This window comes from Anoplophora glabripennis, unplaced genomic scaffold, assembly GCF_000390285.2.
Source record: "Anoplophora glabripennis isolate ALB-LARVAE unplaced genomic scaffold, Agla_2.0 scaffold44, whole genome shotgun sequence".
Taxonomy (NCBI): domain Eukaryota; kingdom Metazoa; phylum Arthropoda; class Insecta; order Coleoptera; family Cerambycidae; genus Anoplophora; species Anoplophora glabripennis.
Genome location: NW_019416229.1, coordinates 1,319,987 through 1,347,442, shown reverse-complemented (window position 1 = coordinate 1,347,442; position 27,456 = coordinate 1,319,987). Strand labels below are relative to the sequence as shown.

The window sequence follows — 27,456 nt, the reverse complement described above, 5'->3', positions numbered from 1 at the left end:
AAATAAATAAATAAATAATCATAACATTTTTGTGTCGCACTGTATGTCATTTTTGACATACTTATTCTCCATTCAATTTTACATACAAAAAAGTACTCTTAGTAGTCGCTGAAAGCAGCTATTTAGTGAAAAAACAGGTTCAAAGTTATACCTGCGTTGGAATTTTGTTGTTAAATCTTTAAGAGTTTTTGAAAAACAAGTGAAAAAATGTATCTTTTATTGATTGTATTGCGATGTGACAAACTTAGATCATTTACAAGACTAAGACTAAACTACTTCTACAAATAGATTAATAACATTTACTATAAAATGTTGAAACAATTTTTTTTTGAATGCTCTCAAGAAAAAATCTGTTGCGGACCTATGTTCATATAAACTTTTTATCTTAAAATTAGTCAAAGATTCATCCTTTAAAGTTTGTACAAGTACTTGATAAGCACCCTGTATAAAACACTGTGAAGACGTGGAAAGTAAATCAAAATTAAGTTAGAATCAATTTAATCACAAAGAATTATAATCAATCGAATCGAATTATACATACTGATAACCTCTTATTAAAATTTGATAACATCAACATACTACCTCTTTATAACTTGTAAAGCTGGTTGCCTACCACTCTATAAATATAGAATACTAACTTCAACTCACTTCTAATTTCTATTGTAGTAATTACGTTAATACTAAACATTTGGGAACTATTATGTTTTTTCTCTTTAAAGGCGATCCTGATATAAATATGATGATTTGCACTATGCTGACGACACCCAGCTAAAATCATTTATCATACTGACATTGAATTCTGCTATGCTGATAAGTGATACCACATTTTATAACTGTGAGTAATATTATAAATTACCAGTATTGACTTACATAGAAATAGGTAGCGTCGCCGAATGCATTAAATACAGGTGATATCTGAGCGGCAGTATATTTCTCAAGATGAGCGCAAGTTTGAGGTATCTAGTGGGGCTCTGTTTACTGTTAGCACCCTCCTTTACAGGGGGTGCGCGAATATTAGGGATGTTTCCAACTTCATCTCCCAGTCATTACATACTTGGTGGTGCTTTGATGAAGGGCCTGGCTGAAGCGGGACACGACGTTACTGTGATAAGCCCATTCGTTCACAAACATCCACCAAAAAAGGGGAAGTGGAGGGAAATTATCTTGGAGGGATTTATGGAAGAATTCAATAGTAAGTATTTTTTAAACCGATGTCAGAATAGTTATTTATAATAAAAAATCGCGTACCTACTTTTAAAATTTATTTCCTTTTATTACAAGGTAGTAATAGTGACAGGACCTGATTGTAACAATAATGATAATAATCATTTTGGGAGGCTTAGCGTTTGAAATATGTTTTTCTCAGATATGCGATGCGTCTATGCTCATCCAAATTTGACCTTGATTTAGCTTAATAACTAATATATTCTGGGAAAATATTATTGTGAACAAAACAGTAGTAAATATCTAATGTAATAGGAGTAAGTAAATTACTATTTATGAAAAGAATAAAGACTACATTACGAATATAGGTAAATTAAAAAATTTGAAAGTGGGTTAAAATATGTTTAATGTCTAAAATAATAGAAAACAGAAATATGCAACTGTGTTTTATTATTAAGCTAATCATAATCACAGTTAGTGCAAATAAAAGAAATTACATTCTAACTAATGCTTTAATGTCATTGATCACTCCGTCTATTTATTCGCTTGGGCAATATAAAATCACACATGCGATAATATAAATACTGAAGAAAATTATATTTATTAGTAATAGACTATTTTATTGTGGCTTCACATATTTAGGCAACCCGTAACAAATCGTCATAATTGAAATTGTACAGACCGAATCTGATCCTTGTGTACTATTTATGAAAATGAACAACTTTAAATTAATTAATTTTTACGAGGATTTAGAAGTATTTAGGAATAACCAACACGTGTTTCATAAATTATACAGGGTGTCCCGTTCATGTTTCAAAAAAACTTGTGTGCAAGTTCCTCATGGAAAAATAATATGGGTAGTTCATGTAAAGTTTTTTTCTTAGACGCCCTGTTTTCGAGATACAGTGTGTTGAAGTTGTTACTTTCCAAATAGTTTTCCTTAATTATTTTTAAATCGGCTAAAGATAAAAATGTCATAATTTGTACACGAGTAAACATCAACTGTGCGTTAAGAATAATGTGCAAACGGTTTCTTTCCGAAAAGCAGTGTCGCCGATACAGGTAATTGGAGGGTAAATGCTTCGGCTTGAAGAAGTTCCACTTTATTTAAGAAGAGACGTCGTTCATGCACGACGGAGCTCCACCGCATTTTTCTCGGCCAGTGCGTGCATATTTAGACACAGTTTTTCCAAATCGCTGAATTGAACGTGGAAGCATTTTTGCTTGTCCACCCAGAAATCCGGACTTCAATCATCTTGATTTTTCCATTTAGTCGAATGAAAAATATAGTTTACAAAGAATATATTGATTCGCTTGAAGAGTTGTGGCAAAGAATACAAATCGCTGCCAACGAAGTCAGACGCAATCCCAATATGTTGTTTCAAACTCGAGGATCTCTCAGAAAACGTCGTGTAAAGTGTATCAGTGTCAACGGTGGATTCTTCGAACAATTACTTTAAATCATTATTACGTATTTCATTTGTTTTATTGTTAATTGTTGTAATAACATGAAGAAATTTTTCGTATTATCAAAACATAGTGTTCGTTAAATCGATTTTTCTCGAAAACGGATCGAGATTCCGAAATGAAACAAGAATATATAATTAATGGAAAAATGATTGCTCTTTTGAATCAAGTTTCATCAAGTTTCATGTTAGATATACAGGGTAAAAAGTGATTAACTAAATTTTCTGTAAAATTTGTCGTAAGTGGCGCCCTCTATGAGCAACGCTGAAATTGTAACACACATCTTATTCGTCGCTTAAAAAAATATTGTCTCACAAATTTTCCTAACCTACATATTTTCAGAACAATCGCAAAAAACGAATTAAAATTTAAAATTTCAACACCCTGTATTTCCGAAAATATCAACTTTCGGATAAGGCATGTTTGCGCCAATTGTCACCATTTCACGTGTAGTACGGTCAGCTTTAGATTTTCCCATTGTTAATGAATCACCCTGTATGTATTTTAATTGACATCTTGATATTTATTATTTCAGAGAAATTTGAGAGTATAAACATGTTTGAAATGGACTTCAATCCACTACTATTCTCTATAATGGCTAATCAAATGGGTAATAAGATAGTGGAAGAAACATTGAACTATACCAAAGTACAAGACCTGATAAAATCAAATGAAAAATTCGACGCTTATATTGTGCCGCAATTCATGAATGACGGCTTAAAGGCCCTGGCGCATCATTTTGGTGGTCACCTTATTCTGTTCAGTCAAACGGCGCCTAATTCTTGGTTCAACCACTTGGTCGGAAACCCGTCCATGCCTTCGTTCCTCCCAGAGGTCGTGTTAAATATCCCAAGCAAAATGTCATTCTTTCAAAGACTTCAGAATACATTGGTCAAGTTCTTTTCTATGTCGAACACCTACTTAATCTTTTACCCTAAACAAAATAAACTCGTCCAAAAGTATCTTCCAAATCCGGTGGATTTGAATGACGCGATGTACAATATCTCTTTGGTTTTGCTGAACTCCCATGTCAGCCTCTTTGCTCCTCAACCTGCGGTTCCATGTATGGTGGAAATTGGGGGATTCCATGTGGAACCTCCCAAGAAATTACCGAAAGACTTACAGTCTTTCTTGGACAATGCCACGGAGGGTGTTATCTACTTCAGTATGGGCTCCAACTTAAAAAGCAAAAACCTTCCCGTAGAAAAGAGGGAGGCCATCTTGAAAGCTTTTGGTAAAAGGAAAGAAAAGGTGCTGTGGAAGTGGGAAGATGACGTTTTACCTGGTCAGCCCTCGAACATTAAACTGGGAAAGTGGTTACCTCAGCAAGACATTTTAGGTATGCAAACTTATCAACTTAATTCGTATTTTTGACTGTGGGCGGGAGATATGTAAAGTAGAGATGCATGTGGGTGTGGGTGCATGAGTTGGTATCTGCGTGAGTGGATGCGTGCCTGTAAGTGTGGATTTATTTTATTATAAAAGTACCGTAATAATTTTTCTCAAAAGGTATTCTAGGATTCTTTCTTCATCTTACCAGTTGTTCGTATCTTCATTAGTAATTAATACCTACACAGTTCTAGAAACACAGAACGTAAAGCATTGCAGATTAATGAATGACTCTTATTAAATAAATCATACGGTTCGGTTTTTATCTTATCATTGATTTATTTCTTGAAATCTATGTGATCTACTTTTAAGGTAGATTATATCTTACGATCAATATAATACTCAAAATGCTATATACCGATATTTTGCCTGATTTACAAATAATGTACTGCTTCAATTTTAGCTCACCCAAATGTAAAGTTATTTATAACTCATGGAGGACTATTAAGTACTACCGAAACTGTGTACCATGGTGTCCCCATCATTGCAATTCCCATATTCGGAGACCAAAAAATGAACGCTTACAACGCCAAAGAAGCCGGTTATGGTCTTATTCTCCCATTCACAGAAATGACTGAAGAAACACTATCTTCAGCTTTAGCGGAGATTTTGGAAAATCCAAAGTGAGTTTAAATCTAGATTATGAACCGATAAATTCAATTCATATAAATGCAGGTTGTTCATATATTTGGAAGGGTCATTCTACACAAGAAAAAGTTCATAGTTACTAAAATGCGTCATAAGGGAGCTATTTTGATCGCTCAAAGATGGCTGTTGAAAATGAGTTTATGTTTTATATTCTTGAGAAGGTGCGGATTTGAATTTTTATTTATGAATTACTGCCAACAAAGGTTATTTTTTGAAGTTAGACTACTTTTCTCTTAAAATTTCGGGTCGACGGTATTTTTTACATAAAACACGTATTCCTGTAATAATTTACCAGAAAAAGGAATGGTTTAAATCGGATAGTGTCTGTTCAAAAATATCAAAGAAACCTTAAAGCAACCTTAAATTTACAAATAAATTATTTCCTTCCTATTTTGAACTACTTTTTTTGAGAAAATGTAATGTTTCTACTATTCCCAGAAAACAGAAAAAATAGTTTAGATGTTACTCACTACCTCGCTTTTTGCGAAAAGTTGAAAACCCCTTCTCGATATCCTGATTCGTAAAATGGATAAGGGTGGTTTTTAGTGTTGGTTGGATTTGTGAAAACGTTTAATTTTTTATCCTATTTATTATAAAGCTAATTCAAACAAAAATTATTTTTGTTTCGTACTATTATGCGTATACTTGCGTATATACAGGGTGTCCCACCGAGAACTGCGTATATCAATATCTAGGAAAGTACTGCTCTGAAAAATTTGTCAACATGGCAATGTCCCTGGGGCAAAACTAAAATATATAGATCTCTTCAGTACTACCGTTTATATCGGAAGACGACACACTTCGTTATTTTAAATGGGACACCCTATTATTGCATTTTCATATTCTACATGAAATTTGAGGGTCACTTTTTTGAATATTCCCTATACTTAGGAGTTATAGATTTTGAGATATTAATTTTTATAAAAAAAAAATTGATAGATGCAAGAGTCCGCGGAGATGCTAATAATTCTTTTCAGGAGCATGATATCAAACGTATTAAACACCTAGTATTAAAACATTTAATACTAGGTGTTTCAGTTTTGCTGTTACATTTTGATAATTTCAAACAGCTATAACTCTGTTCACTTAAATGGAACCTTTTTTGCTCTGTCGTATGCAGACTGAAATTTCCTTTCAAGCCATATAAACATTGTTAGGGTTGCCATTACTACTTTAAGAGATATTTTCAATTTTCTATTTTTTGGGCAGTTTTTCTCGTATCAGAACTGTTGTCAAATTGGCCATGACCAGAAACACTCCAAAGACAATTGAAATAACTAAAATTTCCCTTCTGCACTTAATTAAGGGATAGTGGGTCAAATATATCAGAATTTTGGAATTTATCACTAAAATAAAATCAACTACAAATCTTCTTACTTCGTACTCAATAAACCTACTTTTGTATCTTTGTTTAAACGCAGTTTAATTAGAAACAGTACAATACTTCATTTCAACCAATTTAGGCCCCATGTTCATATTGATTTTTTTGCGTTTTTGTGCAAAGGATCATCCTTAATAGCTTATTAATAACTATTGAACATTATTTTTATTCCAGGTATCGAGAAAATGCAAAGGAAAGGTCAAGAATCATGCATGACAGACAGGTCAAACCTCTGGATAATGCGGTATACTGGGTGGAATACGTAATACGCCACAATGGCGCTAAACATTTAAGGGTTCCTTATTTGGAACTGACGTGGTATCAATATTATTTATTGGATGTATTTCTATTTATTTTCGCCGTTATTTTTACGGTTATGTTTGTTACTAAAAAGACCTTTTCGTATCTATGTCGTAGAGTTCAAAGTAAGACTAAGTTAGAATAAACGTTGTTTTATTTTTGTTTATTGTTATAGTACCTATAGCAAATCTTAGTCAAATTTAGTTTAATAAATATTTTCACATATTATGTACCTAATTTGGTTTAATTAATTTGAGGTTAGGTATGCTTGAAAAAATGTTGCAGAACGACAAAACTACTAATGTATCTGAAAATAAATTCTTGTTTTGACATAAATGTACATACTTCAAATTTTCACAATTATATTTCTTGGAGAAATAGTACCAAAAAGGTATATTTTGCAGAAAAAGAAATATTACAAGAATTTGTAACAAACTTCAATTTTATTCAAGTATATAAATACGATTAATTAAAATAAAAACATGATTCGTAGATAAATGACTATAATTATTTCTTGATTATCATAACTGCGCAATACTTTAACCTTGAATATATGTTTACTTGACATTTTCGCGTTATCTGATGCCCAACTAAATAATTAATTGATAAATGATATAGTTACACGTAACCTTGAAAACAACAGTGTCTATATATTTGTTTGGGTTCGTGATTAAGTAGATATAGATAACTCTTGGTTACAGTTATCTTGGCTACATGATAAATATACCTAAGTAAAATTGCCTCAATTTACTCAGTTTGTTTGCAAAAGTGTATTGATGTTAGTAACATTTTTGTACATTTGGAAATAACATTCCTCAAAATATTTGGTACTTTTTGTATTCTAACATGAGTGCACGAATTGTTGTTGCTTTCTTTAGTTATTATTAATGGAAATCAAGCAGCTAGAATTCTTGGTGGGTGTGTTTCCATTTGGAGCTCCAAGCCATTATATACTTGGAAGTACCTTGATGAAGGGACTGACTGAAGCCGGCCATGACGTCACCATGATCAGTCCTTTTAAGGAAAAGAACCCTCCAAAGGGCGGGAAATGGACTGAAATCATCATCGATGAATTAATGGAGCCAATAAAAAGTACGTACAAAGATATTTTAGATTAGAACAAATGTATGAAATATTATTTAAAAGTCATGTATTTATATTCAACAGTTTAATAAATATATTATTTGTAGAAGTATTTACTAAGAACGACCCGTTCAAAATGGAAGCAGAAAGTGCAATATCCACCGGAATCTTCCTAAGCAAAATTGGGAATCTGGTAGCAGAGGACGCTCTTAAACATAACAAAATACAGGATTTAATAAAAAGTAACCAAAAGTTTGATGCGGTTATCATCACCCAATTTGGTGTTGATGCGATGAAAGCGCTTGCAAAACATTTCAACGCACACTTGATTCTGTTCAGCAACACGGCGGCAATATCTTGGCTGAATCAGTTTGTGGGGAATCCATCTTTACCGTTATTCTCTCCAGAAATACTATTAAAACTGCCTGAAAAGATGTCGTTTATACAGAGATTAAAAAACACCTTTTTCAGATTAGCGATTATGTTGTACCAAAACATATACTTTTATCCACAGCAGAATGAGTTCATCCAGAAATATTTTCCTAGCCCCGTAGATATAAACGACCTTCTGTATAACGCATCTTTGGTGCTTCTAAATTCCCAGGAAAGTATATTCACGGCACAACCTCTCGTCCCTTGCATGGTTGAAATTGGAGGGTTCCACGTACAACCACAGAAAAAGTTGCCCGATGACCTCCAAAAATTTTTAGACGAAGCAAAAGAAGGAGTTATTTATTTCAGTATGGGTTCCAATTTGAGAAGTCAGAATATGCCGGCAGAGAAGAGAGAGGCGATTTTAAAGGCATTCAGTAAAAGAAAGAAGATACTGTGGGAGTGGGAGGATGATGTGCTGCCTGGTCAACCACCCAACGTCAAAGTAGGAAAGTGGTTGCCGCAACAGGATATTCTGCGTAATTCTTATATAAAATACATTCCAAACGCTGTTAAGCCTGAAATTTGTTTTTTAGCTCATCCAAATGTAAAATTATTCATAACCCATGGAGGGCTTAGTACTACAGAGACAATCTATCATGGAGTACCAATCATTGCTATTCCAATTCTAGGTGACCAAAAAATGAACGCTTACAACGCGGAAAGGTTAGGTTACGGTATAGTCCTTCCATTTGTAGAAGTTTCCGAGGAGAATTTATCGCGTCTTCTAGATGAGATTTTGTCAAATCCTAAGTAAGTATTAATACATTCAGCACCAGTACTTTGAGTGTCTGTTAGGACAGGTTAATTCATCAGATTATAGGACTTTATACATACAGACTTATTTTATGTCTAATTGGTTAATTACGTCTTAAACGGTATTCAAAATATATTAGCCATTAACAGATTAAATATAATGAATATGTGGTGGAGAGCAATGAAACTTAATTTTCTTTAAAGGTATACTAATAATGCCAAAGAGCGTTCAACAATCATGAAAGATCGGCAAGTGAAACCTCTGGACAATGCTGTATACTGGGTGGAATATGTAATACGCCACAATGGTGCTAAACATTTAAGGGTTCCATATTTGGAACTGGCGTGGTATCAGTATTATTTATTGGATGTGTTTCTATTTATTTTTGGCGTTATTTTTACGGTTCTGTTTGTGATTAAAAAGGCTGTTTCATATTTATATCGTAGGAGTCAAAGTAAGATTAAGAAAGAATAATTATATATCCTACATTTATTGTTAATAGTGCGCTGCAGGAAATCTAGTAATTGTCTGAAAACATAATTTGAGGTAATAAATATTTTCTTCAAATATGGCGTGGTTTAATTTAAATTAATATCTAATAATACAATTAACAATTACAACTGGCATCGCTTATAATCCAAAATTGACTAATTGTAAGTGATACCTATTTACCAACTGATATTAATACTTCAATGGTATGTTTGACAAATAGGTATTGAATATCGAACCTTGGTGTTTCATATTATATTTGGTTACAAAAATGCTAATATAATTCAAAATAGGTTATCGCTTTCACATTTACATATTTCACTTTTATCATTGCATAGTTTAAAATTGTATGTAATACATTTTCAAAATTTCATATTTTTTTAACCTTTGTAAATATAAACATTTTAATAAGTTCTGCCCTCTGTTAACGGATTGTATTAACATATCGGAATACGAAGTCGGAATTATATAAGTAGTGACATCTATTACAGAAAAGGCAAACGACGAAAACAAAGATGACCACCGGTCGCTGAATTACAAGTGGAAGTGGATCTTATTTGTGGAAGGGCGAAACGGGCGGTGACTATGAGACGCCTTCATTATAGCCATCCTTTTCTATCTCATGGATTTCTATGACTTACTTTATCGCTCTCACGTAACGGCCGATGAACCATGGGGACTTTCCGACCCTGTATAAGACACCTACGAGAAGCTTGCAGCATTTAAAGCAAAAGATTCGACATGTTTGTGAGAATCTTTCAAGAGAAACATTATTTAAAGTTGCAAGGGAAGTTAGTTTGTTATTAGTTATTGTTATTATTATTATTATATACATATATTACTATTAGTTACAATTAAAATTGTTTAATATTTTCCATATTTGGTTATCCTATTTAACCGTCATTTTGTGTATAGTTCTATTTTTCTTCGTGGAGTGACCTTTTTTAAGCATAACAACTAATATATAAACTTTGTGACAGGAGTTACAGCGATTGTGTTTCACAGTAATGTTGCCATTACTAGTTCCAATACAATAGAATACATTTTTGTATAATGTTTGTTATTGTAACTTTTTAAGGAAAAGATATAAGAGAAAAAATTTGTGCACAAACAATGTTCATAAAAAATAGATAATTTTAGTTATAATGGGTGGAAAAAAAAATCTGATAACGTAATTTTTTATTTTCCGAATTTAAAAAAAATATATTTTTCAAGTGCAAAATGGACCTTAGCAAGTCTATTCACACCAGATTTTTACTGTCATTTTTCGTTTATCTTTTATGGACCCGAGACGCGAACTTTGGGACATCCTGTACATAAATCAAAAAGGACTACTATGTCATTTCGGAGATGACAATTATTTTATTTCTTTCACATGGAAGTATCATATGATTATATTTAATTTTGTACCAGTCGTTTTTCGAAAACGTGAAAAACTAAACCCATGAAGTTTTTAAACGGAACACCCTGTATGTTATTTTATATTTACACGGAACGTCTTCTCAAGATTACTGTAATATAAAGTTTGATATTTCATGATAAGAAGGATGTGGTTACAAAACATTTATGGCATGTTCTAATAACGATATCCTTTCCGTGAGAGGTAATATTATTAAACACAATATTACTATAATCTTGAAAAGAATTCAAATATGTATGAATCAACATTGATGTTCCACTGAAAATAATTTAAATTTTGTTTGTTATGACCCTGTATAAAATTTAGTATCATCATAAGATACTTATAAACTTAAAAAATAGGAAATTGACGTGAGTACCTAAAGGAAAATCCGTTTCTATTGAAAATGGTGAATTTTATAGATATGAAACAAAAGAATACTTTTGGTAAACTGAATTTTTTAATCCAACGGTAATAAGAGTTTGAGGATATTATTCATACATAAAATGCTGTATAGCTTTCCAAAATGTGACTAAAAATAAATATGTATAATTTTCTAACTTCAATGGTTTGTTTTATATGAACTAATTTGTATATGAACTATTCCCGTTTCCCAACGTTCTAACGCGGTTAAACGTTCTTTGGCAGACACCATGTAAAACAATATTGAAATTTTACCTAATAAAGAAACGAATTTTTATTGTCAGAGGAAGCATTTCATGAATTGATAAATATCTATTATAATCATTCCCCAATTATCATACTTTTTTCTATAATTTAACCCTGAATATGTCACCCTGTATTTATTAAACATTTCGGTACTATCTGTCTGATCAAACAAAATCATGACTTCATTAGTTGATAAGGACGTAACAACGTCTTATATTTTTATTATTAACCTTCAGACAAAAATGATAAACATATTTTCACATTTATTTTGAATTATGGTTAAATTGATATAAATATCCCCAGGTTACAGTTATCTTGGATTCATGATAAACGGATCCACCTAATATTGCGCCATTGCGTTTAATTTATTGTAATCAATCTGTTTAGGAGAACTGACTTATCTAACGTCAATAACTTTTATATAATGTGGAAGTAACAATCCTCCAAACATTAGTTACTATTTACTTTCCAACATGAGCGCGCGAGTAAGCTTATTGCTGCTGTTTTTAGGAATTATTAATGGAAACCAAGGTGCTAGAATTCTTGGAGTGTTTCCCTTTGGAGCTCCAAGCCATTATATACTTGGAAGTACTCTAATGAAAGGGCTCGCTGAAGCTGGCCATGATGTCACCATCATTAGCCCTTTCAAGGAAAAGAACCCTCCAAAAGGTGGGAAATGGACTGAAATTATTCTCGATGATCTTATGGAGCCGTTGAAGAGTAAGTACATAAGATTGTTTTAAATTAGGACAAAAGTATGAAAATTAGTCAAATCGTAATATTTCATCAGTCGTTTATTTATATTCAGCAGTTTAATAAATATATGTTTTGTAGAACTATTTATTAAGCACGACCCTTTTAAAATGGAAGGACAGAGTGGAATATCTACTATAAATCTCATAAGCACAATGTCAAATATAGTATCAGAGGGTGCTCTTAAACATAACAAGATACAGGAGTTGTTAAAAAGTAACCAAAAATTCGATGCAGTTATTATTACACAGTTTGGCATCGATTCGATGAAAGCGCTCGCAAATCATTTCAACGCACATTTGATTCTATTTAGCAACACCGCGGCAAACTCTTGGCTAAATCACTTCGTGGGAAATCCATCTCTTCCATCATTCGCTCCAGAAATATTATTAAATTTCCCAGAAAAAATGTCCTTTATGCAAAGAGTAAAAAACACCATTTTCAAATTCGTTAGTACTTTGTACCACAACATATATTTTTATCCACACCAAAATACGTTCATCCAGAAATACTTCCCAAATCCTGTGGATATAGAAGACACGTTGTATAACGTGTCCCTAGTGCTGTTAAATTCTCACGAAAGTATATTTACGGCACAACCCCATGTCCCTTGCATGATTCAAATTGGAGGGTTTCATGTACAACCACCGAAGAAGTTGCCCGACGATCTACAAAATTTTTTGGACGAGGCAAAAGAAGGAGTTATTTATTTCAGTATGGGATCCAATTTGAAAAGTCAGAACCTGCCTGTAGAGAAGAGAGAGGCGATTTTAAAGACTTTCAGTAAAAGAAAGGAGAAGATACTGTGGAAGTGGGAGGATGATGTACTACCTGGTCAGCCACCAAACGTCAAACTAGGGAAGTGGTTGCCGCAACAGGACATTTTGGGTAAGTGATACAGGTAAAATTTTGCAAATAATATAAAGCTGGGTTTTAATTTTTTCAGCTCATCCAAACGTAAAGCTCTTCATAACTCATGGGGGGCTTCTTAGTACAACAGAAACGGTCTACCATGGCGTGCCAATTATTGCTATTCCAATTATAGGCGACCAAAAAATGAACGCTTACAATGGGGAAAGATTAGGTTATGGTATTGTCCTTCCATTTGAAGAACTTAACGAAGAAAATCTGTCGAGACTTATGGATGAGATTTTGTCAAATCCTAAGTAAGCGTTAATACATGTTATTGTTGATTTGATTTGATAAAACTTGTACTGACTAGTAGAAGTTATCGTATGTTTATTTTGTTTGTAGATACACCAATAATGCTAAAGAGCGCTCGAGAATCATGCATGACAGACAGGTCAAACCTCTGGATAATGCAGTATACTGGGTGGAATACGTTATACGCCACAATGGCGCTAGACATTTGAGGGTTCCTTATTTGGAACTGACCTGGTATCAGTTCTATTTATTAGATGTTTTTCTATTTATCTTTGCCGTTATTTTTACGGTTCTGTTTGTGATTAAAAAGGCTGTTTCGTATTTATGTCGTAGGAGTCAAAGTAAGACCAAGAAAGAGTAAATATTTTTATATTTGTGTTTATTATTAACGGTCTAGTAAATATAAAATTGCCTGAAAAATTTAACTTAGAATATCAAATATTTTCAGAAATATATGTTTAGTTCAAATAATTATGTTAACATAATTTGAGGGTGAATTTCGCAAACATTTTGTTGAATTTCGTTGATACAGCTCTCAATTTCCTCCTTCAAGGCATAGGTGGTGGTGGGCTGGTTGGCGTAAACCATAGACTACAAAAAGCCCCAAAGAAACGGCGTTAAATTGCATGATCTGGGCATCCAATTCTGATCACTAAAACGGGAAATTACACGACCAGGAAATGACTCATGCATGCACCGAATTGTTTCTCGGGCCGTATGGCATGGGGCAGCGTCTTGTTGAAACCACGTGCCGTCTACATCTTTATCTTGCAATTTAAACACAATAAATTGGATTATCATGTCGCTATAGCGAGCACCATTAACTGTTATTGCCTGACTTGCCGCATTTTTGAAGAAGAATGGTCCGATGATTCCTTCAGCCCAAAATCCGCTCCAAACAGTGACACGTTGTGGATCCATTTGTTTCTCAACAATCACTGGTGTATTTTCTGAACCCCAAATACGACAATTTTGTCGATTAACGAAATTAAGATGAAAATGAACCTAATCGCTAAAAATTATTTTGTTCGAAAAATCAGCATCCACTTATTGTTCCATAATTCATCCAACGAACTCTCTTCAGTTCTTAAGTCAATGGAACTTTGTAAGCAAATCTTTCCTAAGAATACGTTTCTCGAAATATTCAATTCTTGACCATGTTGCCGAATTGATGTTCCACGGCTCTCAGCAACACTCTCAAGAACTACTTCGATGTTTTGTGTTAAACGACTTGTTCTACATTTAATTATTGCTCCAGAAACAACTAACGTGTCATTTTTTTATTAGAACTTGTTACCGTAAAGAATTAAACTGGTATGAAACCCTGAACTGGCATTTTTTCTTTTGTCTCAACATTTTTTGCTAGGTTATGTATCTTGCAAAAAGTTTTTAGAAAAGGTATTACTACTCTTTAATATTATGTTATATTATTCTAATTTGATTAATTCTTTGATTGATAATTTTATTTGTTGTCTAATGTAATTAAAACAAGTTATTATTTTGTTACTGGATTTTTAGAACTGTACATAGTACATTCTGCGAAGAAAGAGCTATTATGTCCCACTTATCGCAATAGAATCATTCTGATATTTAGTTAAATAAGTACTATTATTTAATTTATCTTTGTGTACGATGAACAAAATCTATATTTTTACAAGAAGAAAATAAATATAAATATAAATATAAATATAAATATAAATATACCATTTCGCGTGGGCGCTACTTGACTTTGTTATTTTAAATTGAACACCCTCTATATTATTGCGTTTTTGAATTCCTTGGTTAATATTAGGTAGAGTTTATTAAGGAGGTATATCGGGTTTACCTACTCAAATGCACAGATGTAGGTACTTGAAATTTATATAGCGTATTACCCAGTGCTCCCTCTGTGCGTCATATTTTTTTGAAATATTTTTGAATCTAGATTTTGAGATATTGTTGTTGAAAGTTGTTCATTTTAACATAGGTTTATATGTTGAAGATGGACGGTGCGGCTCTTTTTTTGCCCATAACAGAAAAAAATGTAGAGATTGTGAAACAAAACTTTTCCATTGATAGTACACCACAGTATTATCTTATTTTTGATGTAAAACTAATGTAAGTTTTGAACATAGTACAGCTATATTAATTGGAAACAGAAACCAATAATTGCATTTCTGTCTGACTTGAGGATTAATGTGGCATCGCAATCAGCTGACAGCAAGGAGGGAATACATTTGAAAGACTTGATAAAAACGAAATTGATTTCAAACATATACATTTTTCCTAAATCCCATGTACATTGTTATCAACAATAAATTATCCACAACAGATATTTTTTTGTACTGTTTTTAAAAAACTAAATTAATTAGAAAAGGCTATAGGAAACTGTGATATATTATTGGAATAAAAAATACATTTGATAAATCCTTTTAATATATTTAATGGTTTATAAAAACATCGTAATCATTACCCAGCAATATTTAGGGTTACATAGGGTTTTCTTTGCTTGATTAATATAATTAGTAATACTTGAGATAAAAGCATTTGTACGGAATAACAAAGGAACATAAATATTTCTCAGCAAACTTTATATCTAAAAAAATAGTTATAGTTGCAAAACTTCTGTAACATTACTAAAATAGAGATTAAAAACACGAACAGTGAGTAATAATGTAATTTCCAGCGCGGAACCTTCAAAATTGCGTCCAATATTTTCTTCGACTTGGACGAGAGATGGGCGCGAGTGTCATTTCATTTCTTTAGAACTAAATTAACATAATTCTCGTTGTTTTACCAGTTCACATCATTTAAGGATTTTAAATAAAGGATACAAATCTTCGCGAGGATAATACGATATATTTGATATATTTAATAATTATATTGTACATAGTTTGCACACAATACATTTTTGAACGCGTACGCATGTTTACCCGAATCTGACGCGCAATATCTCCGATGTCCGAGGTCTGTAGGTTCGCAGTGAGTACAACTGCACTCGATTATTAGCGCTGTTGCCCCATCTACATAGTGTTTATGCGTTCATTAAATATAATTTAAAACTACTTAAATATGATATTTTTATGTTGTTAATTTTTAATATGTATGTTATGTGCATTTTGAGGAGATTTCTTTGCTAATATAGATAATGTTTATCGCAAATAATTTCGATAGAATTAAATTTTTTCAAGTTGGTAGCTGGTTTTAGTCCCATAAGAAAAGCATAGGACCCCCCCTGCGCTCACTTCCCCCGGACCCCGATATACCTCCTTAAATGTACGTAGTGTTTAAAACTTACCATTTTCGAGATAATCAGCTGTTTTTGAAAAAAAATCACGATTTCAGCTCTCTAAATGAGGCTAGACAGAGTGTAAACCGTAAGAGTTAGAATCTTGCAGTTTTCACAGTTGGTTTTGGCTCTATCTTATCATCTGTGAGCAAAACGTGTACTTTATTCAGACTCGGAAATACTGAGACCTACATTTAATAATCTTACGAGTTGAAAAACTTTTTTTTTTTCAAATGGAATGACCCATATTAATTGTCATGGGTGAATGCAAAATTGAATGCCCTTTCGACTGATATAAGGTTGTCCATACTTACATTTGAGAGTTTTCCAGAAAAATCAGGTTCTTTTCTAAAGTTCGAAAAAGTGTAATTATGTAAGAGCGTCAAGACGGCCTTGCAATTGTATTAGTACAATGTCGATACATAGTATTTTACAAAAGTACAGCACAGAACAAAATAATATACAGGGTGTTCCAAGTTATGTAGCGCCCACTCGAAATTGAACACCCTGTAAAGCTAAAAATTTTCTTTACATAGCCCACATGATTTCAGACAACTTTTATTAAAACCATTTTTTATAAATTTTACAGTTACAGGGTTACAGAAGAATTCCTTTTAGGTGGAACACCCTATATATAGCCTTATAGAAAACATTTAACTCATAGATAAATGTATATAATTATTATTCTTTAAAAAATAATTCAGTAGTTTGACCTCGAATATATTTATTTTGCAATTATTAGTATAGCTATAATTTGTAGTTATGATGGATAAGTGGTAAAGGTACATAATACGTACCTATATCTAATATTGCACCATAGTGTTCAATAATGGTTACGAATGTATTTAATTTGTATTTCTACGTCAAATCTTGTATCAATACATGACTAAGTGGACATAACCCTAAGTTGCTGCATGGATTAAGTGTACCCTATACATAATATTGCATCACTGCATTCAATAATTTGACAGAATTTAAATTTCTACGTATCTGGTTCAAAATAGAACACTTTAAATAGTCGGTATATAATATAGTTATATATTTTTTGTACGGCTCCTAAACTATTAGAGACACATACCATTTAGGTCTAGGTTAAGCGAGTCCGAAAATAACTAAAATTTTAAAAAATCCATTGGCGTTCCACATTTTAAGACGAAGACGTTGACTGACTCACGCCTAACTACGCCACTGGTGGCAGATCAAAATTGGTTTTATACTAACAGTATAACTCTTTACTCAATAACTGTCAAATTTCAGGAACCTATCATTTAATGTTACAAATTTGAAATATTAATATATTTTTTTAGTGATGTGAGTGAAAATATATAACAAATTGATATATATCTGTTTTTGATACATATCAGCTATTATATTTATGTTAATAGCTGATATATATCAATTTTCCCGCCATTTCATCAACAAAGCCAAATTTCAAACTTAACCTTACATTTTAAAACTAAAAGCTTGTGGTGTGGTAGTTAACTCTTTTATCTATGGTGGTAGTTGAGGTGGCTTGTCATTGTCAAGCAAATCATAAAATAAAAAGTTATTTAAAAATCAAAATGCCACGTAAACAAAACCTTGTATGGAAATACTTTAAAAGGTACTCGAGAGGAAAATATATACATGGAGATTGTATATATTGTAAAAAAATGTTTATAGCCAATCCTAGGAGAATGGAAAAACACTTATCAGTTTGTTCAAAAGCGCCAGCCGAAATTAAAAGATTGTTTTCTCAAGAAAACAGAAGTCCTCAGAATAAAGAAAATCAGGTATCTACTTACTTAAATTTCTCATTTAAATTGTACTACTTTTTTACCATTTAATTAAAAATCTACCTACTAAGATTACAAAGTATCTAATTAATTTTTGCAGATTCCTACTGCTGATACACAAAGTATAAAATCTTCGAATTCAAGCATTCTAAACTTTTGCGACCACATAAGTGATAAAGAAAGTTTACAATTGAATACGCTACTAGCTAGAGCAATATATGCCACATGTTCCCCTTTGTCATTGGTGGAAAACAAATATTTCAAGACATTTCTGAAAACTATACGACCATCTTACAGTCCTCCGTCAAGATATCAAATATCCACAGGTTTGTTGGATAAGGAGCACAATTTAATACAGGAAAAAATTGGTGAAAAATTAAGTAAAGCCAATTCTCTGATCCTGCTTTCGGATAGTTGGACGGATATCAACGGAATATCCTTAATAAATATAGTATTTTCAACACCGGAACCGATATTTTACAAAACGATAGATAGTAAAACAGAAAGTCATACAGGGCAATATATAGCAGATGTGTTATCTAAGGCTATAGAAGAAGTGGGATCACAAAAAGTAGATGCCGTAGTGACGGATAATGCGAGAAATATGAAACTAGCATGGAGTTTATTAAAAGAAAAACACCCACACTTAGTAACCTATGGATGTATTGCTCATGGAATTAACCTTCTCCTTAAAGATCTTTACAGCCTGCCCTCAGTTTCAAAATGTACTGCATCTATAAAAGATATTATAAAATTTTTCAAAAATAAGCATATGGCAAAGCAAGTTTTAAAAGAAATTCATTTAACCGATAATGGTAATAAAGAAATTGCTCTAATAACGTATGTTGAGACCAGATGGGGCTCAATGGTGCAATCTTTTGTAAGTGTTTTAAAGAACAAAGATTTTCTTCAAAAAGCTGTGTTGCATAAATATATTCGTCCAATAGTGGACGCACGAATTCGTAGATACATTTTAGACGAGGACGAGTTTTGGCCTAAGGTAAAATTTATTACGGAATTTACTAAACCAATTGCAGATGTAATAAAGGCACTGGAAGGAGATACTTCTTTATTATCTAAAGTATATTCCCACATAAAAGTACTGGATGACTTATTTTGTGATAAGTTGGATTTCCTAAATAATGTAGAGATAATTAAGGCTAAAGAAATATTTGAACACAGAAAATCCTTTATTTTTCACCCAGTCCAATTAGCGGCTTATCTTTTGGACCCGAAAGAAATAGGTAACAGAATGACTGAAGATGATATGAATATAGCTTTGAATTTCATAGCTGAGTTTGCTTCTATCCGGAACTACGATATGGACAAAATACTGTCAGATTTGGCAAATTATAAAGCCCGAGCAGGGCCATTTAGTAATTCAAATATTTGGCGAGCTGCCAACAGTACGAATCCTACTATATGGTGGAAGGGTTTTTTCCAGAATTATGAGTTGTCAAAGGTAGCCACAAGAATACTAAATTTCCCTCCAACATCAGCTAGTTGTGAGCGCAACTGGAAAACGTACTCTTTGACTAAAACTAAAAAGCGAAATCGATTGACCATAGAAAGAACAAATAAGTTAATAACAGTAAAATACAATTTGCAGTTATTAAATGACGAAGATTTCCAACAAACCGATTTACTTACCGGAAAAGAAACTGAAGTTAAGAGTGATGAAGAAATTGCAATGGGCGAAAGTACAGCAAGTGAGGACAGTGACTTGATAATATATGATGAGACTGATGATGAACAAATTGATGATATTAATGGCGAAGACAGTATTGACGAAGAAATGGCAGAAGAGATAGATCTAGAAAATGAATGCATCGAAGAATTTGATATTGAAAATAATCAGAGAACTTTTTCTGAAAATAATGAGCAAGGTTTAGAAGAAGCAAATGAAAAGACCATTGATGAAGATGACCAAAATATGGATATGGTAAATGAATTAAATATAATTAGTGGACAGAATGAGGAAGACCCAGTAATTGGCACTGACACTAATGAACAGGATAGAATTATGTACGTGCCAGGCAAGTTTTTTGTACTTGGAAGACTTACTACAGAAAAAGACCAATGATTTATCCATGTCTTAATTTGATTTACTATATTTTTTATTTTTTCATATTGGAAAACAAAATATGTTTATTATTAGTTTTATTTATTTCCATACTTTCTGTTAAGTGTTGAATGTGAGTAAAGTTTATTTTGTTTTTTAAGTTTTTATATATTTATCTTCCCATCCTTAAGTAAGTAGGTACTACTTTAAAGCAGTTTCTTTATTATCATAAGTTTTTGATAATTTTTATTTCAATTTTTATATCTTTAATTTTTTTTAAGTATTGTGATATACATACTAAATTTTCTTGTTCTAGAAACTTCCCATTTTTTATTTGTAGGTAGGTAAAACTAAATTGCTTATAAACAGTCATTGTATTATATTAAGTACACAACAAAAATTAGAAGTCATAATCATCATAATTATAATGAATTTATTAATTAAAACAACAACCCATTTCAAATAGATTATTACTTTTACTATAAGGTGTCTTAATGTAAATATGATAAAAAAAATAAAAAATTCCAATCTAAATATGAAAAAAATAAAGATCACTTGATAACTTTTCTAACAGTTCATATAAATGACATGTATTTGGTGTCAAAATAATCAGCAAGGCATTAGCAATATAAAAAAACTAATTTTAGTATAGTTTGTTTTTAACAAAATTCATCTGATATATACAGGGTGTCTCACATTTAAATAGCAGGACTTCAGGAATCAGTAGAAGACCTCATTTTGAGTCTAAAAGTTCCTATATATATGGGTCCTAAAACGCTTCGTTTCTGAGATACAGGGCGTTCAATTTTATTTTTGTTTTATTTATTTATTTTTTAACTAAATAACCGCTGACAAAAAAAATCATCATGTTGCGGCGAAAGACTTAGTATTTAAGGGCAAATAATTTGACACAGAAAATCATCGCATATTAGTTCCAGTGGTGGAGATAGAGGGGTCTCTATGCATATTTTTATAAAAAAAAGTATAGCCGATTTGATATTTTGCAAATGTTTTCGAAAAATATGAAAGAGCATTCAATTTTACCCAGAAAAGGCCCTCTTGTCCAAAGTCGATAGGAGGTGGCGTTTTCAAGAAAAACCGAAAATACTGTTTAGAAGTCAAATAATAATTTTTAAACATTGTGTTACAACTAAATTAAATATGTAGTTCAAAAATTCGGTTAAAATTGTTTTTAATTAATTAAATGAAAATAAATACAAAAATAAATAACGAAAACCATATTACATCAAAGCAAATGTTCGAAATGTAAACCATTTTCTTCGATACATAACTGACACCGACGCTGAATAGAACGTCTCATTTGAATTAAGTTATTGTCTCTGATTTCACTGCATGCGTTCCGAATCCGACGAATAAGTTCATCCCTTGTGTCCACAGTAGTGGTATAAACTCTCTCTTTAATAAAACCCCAGAGGAAAAAATCTAGGGGTGTCAGATCAGGGGATCGGGGAGGCCATGCAACGATACCCCCGCGGCCAATCCATTTTTCGGGAAAGTGGGTGTTCAACCAGTTCCTGACATTTCGGCCAAAATGAGCTGGACAGCCATCAAGTTGAAACCATGCTCGCATTCTTAAATTCAGAGGAATTTCCTCCCACATGTTGGCACTCTCGGTCTCTAAGAACTCTAAGAAATTCGCAGAATTCAGTCGTTGAGGTAAGATGTAAGGGCCGAAAAGACAATTGTTATAAACGCCGAGCCAAATATTAACACTAAATTCGTGCTGAAAATTTCGTGGTCTGATTGCATGCGGGTTTTCATGTGCCCACTCATGCTGATTGTGTAAATTTGTCACACCTCGACGAGTAAAACATGACTCGTCGGTCCATAATATGTGTGATAAAAAATTTCCGTCGTTTTCAATTGAGTTAAGAATCCACCGAGAAAAAGCTATTCTATGTTCCTCGTCACCCGGACGTAAACCCTGAACAGGTTGTAAGTGGTAGGGATGTCTATGATCTCGTCTTAATGTTCTAGAAATAGTGCACCTGGAAACACCAATAATCCTGGAAATTTTTCTGGTACTCGTCGTGGGATCTCTGTCAAATTCGTGCAAGATTCGCTGATTCCTCCTATTTCTGCCAATATTAACGTTAATTATGTTGCGATCCCTATGGACCAGATTCAATCCGTCATTAGCGAAACGTTGATGAATATTAATAAAAACGTGTGGATGCGGCTGTCTTCTATTAGGAAATCGTCTCCGATATTCCCTAGCAGCTTCTGCCGAGTTCCCATTGGCAAACCCGTATACGAAGTGAATATCTGCGTATTCTTGGTTCGTAAACTTAAACGGCATTTTGAATTTGTTGCAATTTTTTTTAATACTCTACACACAATTAGAAACTATAATAAAATAAGCGCAAATGTCAATATTAGAATGACATTTCAAGTCTGATTTGATTTCTAAACAGTATTTTCGGTTTTTCTTAATTCGACTTCTAAACAGTATTTTCGGTTTTTCTTGAAAACGCCACCTCCTATCGACTTTGGACAAGAGGGCCTTTTCTGGGTAAAATTGAATGCTCTTTCATATTTTTCGAAAACATTTGGAAAATATCAAATCGGCTATACTTTTTTTTATAAAAATATGCATAGAGACCCCTCTATCTCCACCACTGGAACTAATATGCGATGATTTTCTGTGTCAAATTATTTGCCCTTAAATACTAAGTCTTTCGCCGCAACATGATGATTTTTTTTGTCAGCGGTTATTTAGTTAAAAAATAAATAAATAAAACAAAAATAAAATTGAACGCCCTGTATCTCAGAAACAAAGCGTTTTAGGACCCATATATATAGGAACTTTTAGACTCAAAATGAGGTCTTCTACTGATTCCTGAAGTCCTGCTATTTAAATGCGAGACACCCTGTATATTGATATATACTTTGATATATATCACCCAAAAATAAATAGCATGCTATTTTACATCACTATATTTTTTTAATTTTCAACATCCTGTATCTCGGATTCTAAGCGTTTCCGGTTATATGTTTATAGGAACTTTTTTCCTTAAATACCATAAAAAGTTGTGTCCTGAAGTTACGGACCGTACTTAGGAAACGCCCTGTATATCAAAATATCAGAGGAGACAAAAAACTTTCTTGGCATTGGAAATATATTCACTTGTTCTACATGTTCCTGAAGTTATCGGAATAAAACCTGATATGCCCTGTAAATAATCCTAGATTACACTTATTATGAACATTGAACATACATATTTTAAATTTCAGACCTACCTAATATTGCGAAATTGCTCTACTTGCCGCTATCAATCTGTTTCTAGATGCGGTCTTATCTTACGTCAGCGACGTTTATATAATGTGGAAGTAGCAATCGTCAAAACATATATTGTCAACATGAGTGCGCGAATAGGTTTCTTTAGTTTTTTAGTGCTCTTTTTAACAATTATAGGTAAAAATGAAGGTGCTAGAATTCTTGGCGTCTTTCCTTTCTTTGCTCCAAGTCATTATATATTAGGAAGTACATTGATGAAAGGCCTCGCCGAAGCTGGTCATGACGTTACCATCATCAGCCCTTTCAAAGAAAAGAACCCTCCAAAAGGCGGAAAATGGACCGAAATTATAGTCGAGAATACTTTGGAAGCTGTAATGAGTAAGTATATAATATTTTTTTAGTTAGAACAAAAGTTTATATACGCAAATTCAAAACGGTTTATGAAGGACAGAAGAGAAATTATGTAGCACTTCATAGATTAGGATTGATCCTTTAACAGTAACTGCCCAATAATGGAATGCAATTTTTTGTAGAATCTTTTCCCAAACCAGACTTATTCAAAATGGAAGGACTTAGTGGAATATCCAGCGGAATATCTACAACATTTTTGATAGAAACATTAACAAATCTAATAACAGAAGAGACTCTTAAAAATAACAAAATCCAGGAGTTGTTAAAAAGTAATCAAAAATTCGACGCGGTTATCATTACTCAATTTAATGTTGAAGCAATGAAAGCGTTTGCGAGCCATTTCAACGCACACTTGATTCTGTTTAGCAACGTTGCGGCGAACTCTTGGCTGAATCATTTTGTGGGAAATCCATCACTTCCTTCATTTTTTCCGGAAATATTACTAAGTTTCCCCGAAAAGATGTCCTTTATGCAGAGATTAGAAAACACCATTTTCAAATTAGCAAATACTTTGTACTACAACTTATACATTTATCCAAAACATAATGAGTTCATCCAGAAATACTTCCCAAATCCTGTGAATATTGACGACCTGTTGTATAACGTGTCTCTAGTGCTCTTAAATTCTCACGAAAGTATTTCCTCCGCTCAACCACATGTCCCTTGTATGGTTGAAATTGGTGGATATCACATACAACCACCAAAGAAGTTGCCTGATGACCTACAAAAATTTTTGGACGAAGCGAAAGAAGGAGTAATTTATTTCAGTATGGGCTCCAATTTGAAAAGTCAGGACCTACCAATCGAAACGAGAGAAGCGATTTTAAAGGCTTTTGGTAAAAGAAAGGAAAAGATACTGTGGAAGTGGGAAGATGATGTGCTGCCGGGCAAACCACCTAACGTCAAAGTGGGAAAGTGGTTACCGCAACAGGACATTTTGGGTAAGTGTTACAGACAATATTTTGAGAATACGATTAATCCAGTCTTATTTTTCTTAGCTCATGCAAATGTAAAACTATTCATTACGCATGGAGGGCTTCTCAGTACAATAGAAACGGTCTACCATGGCGTACCAATTATTGCTATTCCAATTGGAGGAGACCAGAAAATGAACGCTTACGGTGCGGAAAGACAGGGTTATGGTATCGTCCTCCCATTGAGGGAAATTTCTGAGGAAAAGCTATCGGGACTTCTAGATGAAGTTTTGGCAAATCCTCAGTAAGTGTTACTACACAAAAGTGTATCCGGAACTGACTAAATATGACGAGTTATATGACTGATATGAATAAACAGAAGTATTCTAATACCATATGTATATTTATAGGTATACCAATAATGTCAAGGAACGATCAATAATCATGAAAGACAGGCAAGTGAAACCAATGGACAATGCAGTATACTGGGTGGAATACGTGATACGTCATAATGGTGCTAAGCATCTAAGAGTACCTTACCTAGAACTTACCTGGTATCAGTTCTATTTGCTGGACGTCCTTGCATTTATCATTGGTGTTATTCTTACAACTGTGATATTAATAAAGGTAACGTGTACTTACTTTTATCGTAAAAGACTGAATAAAACCAAGCTGAAGAAGAATTAAATGTAAAAACATGTAGGCTACAATATTGATTTAGATACCTATCTATAGTTTCTTTAATAAATAGAATAATAAAAGACAAACTAATCTATTTGGTATTTGATTATTATTACCCTCAAAGACCAATAATATATAAAAAAAATCACGGTATAGATGTAGTTAAAAGAAAGAGAATATAATAATAGTATGCTCGAATATGTTTAAAATAAACATTATGACAAAGCCAAATTCAAGGTAACGCATTAAATTTAATACAGCAGACAACGCCACTTAATGAATGTCTGTTAAATTTCAATTACTTTGGCCTTAACTATTTGAAGCGGGCCCATTTCTAATAAAGCTAAAAAAATTCCTGATTTTATTAGAAAACATTTCTACATACATATATGCTATGCAATTAATAACATACAAATTAGAATAATTGTAAATTTGATAGACAGAAGATGGAAAAACTTTAGTGAAAGTAATATACGTATATCAATATTAGGGAGACATCTAGAAGTTCGTACTAGAAACTTATCCGCAGTAAACTTTAGAGACTTGCTGCGCCATCTTACGGATTTTCATCAATTAAAATACAATATTAGAGTTAGAAAATTGTAAGCATTATATTAATCCATCAATAAAATGAAAAAGTTAATTAATCAATAATTGCGATGAACGAAAAATATGTGTTATCTACTTAATTGTAGATGTCACTAATATTTAAAATTATTTCTATTTTAGATAAAAGTACAGCTTTTTAAATAGTGTGTTAAAACCTGTTCCAGGGTGAACTATAAGTTCCATAAAACTTTTACATTTTAATTTATCACTACACGATTGCCTCCCAAATGATTGTTTTTCGTTGCAATGTTGTTGCTCATTCATTTAATAAGCAACAAAACATTATATTCTTACTTGAAATGGGGTCACTATCAGATAAATTCCATTTAAATTAAATCATTATTAAATAGAAGTCAAAATTTGGCCGATCTAACGAAGATGTTGCTGCTTGTTCTCAATTTGCAAGAAGAAATAAAATCCTCAGTGACAAAACTAGCCTTATTTCACAATATTAGCGAGATATTAGTAATATAATATCGTCCAAAATAATTCATCCGTATAAAATACACTTAGTACAAGACTTAAATAAAAATAATTCAGAAGGCTGCAGTTGAGGGTAATGATAACTTTTTCAATAATATCATATTTTTCTATGAATCGACATTTTGTCCAAGTGGTTTTGTAAATCGACATAACTGTCAATACTGCACGATCACCAGATTTAAATCCTTCAGACTATTTTCTTTGAAGGCTTTTACAATCGATTACTGAAGACCAAACTTTAATTGTTAGAACAGTTGGAAGTTCGAATTAAAGTGGTTGTTCAGAAAATAACGCAACGCGTTCTGTAAAACTCCTTAATATGCGCAATGCTTTGTTCAGCTTTTTTGAAAATCTAAGCAAGTTAGAAACAATATATCTTTACTATATCAGGTATATAAGCTTTCTTCAGGGTATGAGACAACCGACAATACATTTACAATAAGGAAAAATGTTCTATCTTAAGTTTCCTGAATTTTCCACGCCTGTTGAACATATACAGGGTAGGAAAGTACCGATGGTCTATCTGAAGTTACGTGAGAGCGATAAAGTAAGCCATAGAAATCCATGTGATAGACAAGGATGGGTATAGTGAAGGCGTCTAATAGTCACCGCCCATTTCGCCCTTCCACAAATAAGAAGTGGATCTTATTACCATCGATACTTTCCTACCCTGTAGAAAGAAGGGCACGTTATAAGAAAAAGTCTTTCCGATATTAATTGAAGAATCAAAAGGTTGCCTGTATGGATCAGGTTCGGTCGCTGACGCAGCAACTCGGCATTGAAATATTTGAAAAACTTGTTCCCATGTTTGGGTATGGCTATACCCACATACAGGTCTGATTGAACTTAACGTGGTAGAAATGTATTCGCCCAGTTGAAGAATACTAGCGCGGCCAAAC

General features: G+C 32.7%; 5 protein-coding genes across 5 annotated transcripts; all 5 read left to right on the top strand.

The window, feature by feature from the left end:
- The first annotated feature begins 753 nt into the window (after positions 1–753).
- On the top strand, positions 754–6,581 carry LOC108917646 (UDP-glucuronosyltransferase 2B31). Its single transcript, XM_018724362.2, has 4 exons — positions 754–1,192; positions 3,167–3,970; positions 4,424–4,643; positions 6,224–6,581. Exons 1-4 carry the CDS (start codon positions 940–942, stop codon positions 6,492–6,494), a joined length of 1,548 nt encoding a protein of 515 aa, XP_018579878.1. The 5' UTR covers positions 754–939; the 3' UTR covers positions 6,495–6,581.
- A 484-nt stretch (positions 6,582–7,065) lies between these two features.
- LOC108917650 (UDP-glucuronosyltransferase 2B10-like) lies at positions 7,066–9,190 on the top strand. The gene is made up of 4 exons (XM_018724366.2): positions 7,066–7,441; positions 7,540–8,343; positions 8,401–8,617; positions 8,825–9,190. The coding sequence occupies exons 1-4, from the start codon at positions 7,237–7,239 to the stop codon at positions 9,093–9,095; spliced, it is 1,497 nt and encodes a 498-aa protein (XP_018579882.1). The 5' UTR covers positions 7,066–7,236; the 3' UTR covers positions 9,096–9,190.
- Positions 9,191–11,465: 2,275 nt separating this feature from the next.
- Positions 11,466–14,424, top strand: LOC108917648 (UDP-glucuronosyltransferase 2B10). The gene is made up of 4 exons (XM_018724364.2): positions 11,466–11,898; positions 12,013–12,819; positions 12,878–13,097; positions 13,186–14,424. The coding sequence occupies exons 1-4, from the start codon at positions 11,652–11,654 to the stop codon at positions 13,454–13,456; spliced, it is 1,545 nt and encodes a 514-aa protein (XP_018579880.1). The 5' UTR covers positions 11,466–11,651; the 3' UTR covers positions 13,457–14,424.
- Positions 14,425–17,849: 3,425 nt separating this feature from the next.
- LOC111691695 lies at positions 17,850–20,332 on the top strand. The gene is made up of 2 exons (XM_023454921.1): positions 17,850–18,135; positions 18,239–20,332. Exons 1-2 carry the CDS (start codon positions 17,857–17,859, stop codon positions 20,219–20,221), a joined length of 2,262 nt encoding a protein of 753 aa, XP_023310689.1. The 5' UTR covers positions 17,850–17,856; the 3' UTR covers positions 20,222–20,332.
- A 3,184-nt stretch (positions 20,333–23,516) lies between these two features.
- LOC108917644 (UDP-glucuronosyltransferase 2B15-like) lies at positions 23,517–25,559 on the top strand. The gene is made up of 4 exons (XM_018724359.2): positions 23,517–23,837; positions 23,993–24,811; positions 24,869–25,088; positions 25,195–25,559. The coding sequence occupies exons 1-4, from the start codon at positions 23,582–23,584 to the stop codon at positions 25,469–25,471; spliced, it is 1,572 nt and encodes a 523-aa protein (XP_018579875.1). The 5' UTR covers positions 23,517–23,581; the 3' UTR covers positions 25,472–25,559.
- Positions 25,560–27,456: the final 1,897 nt, after the last annotated feature.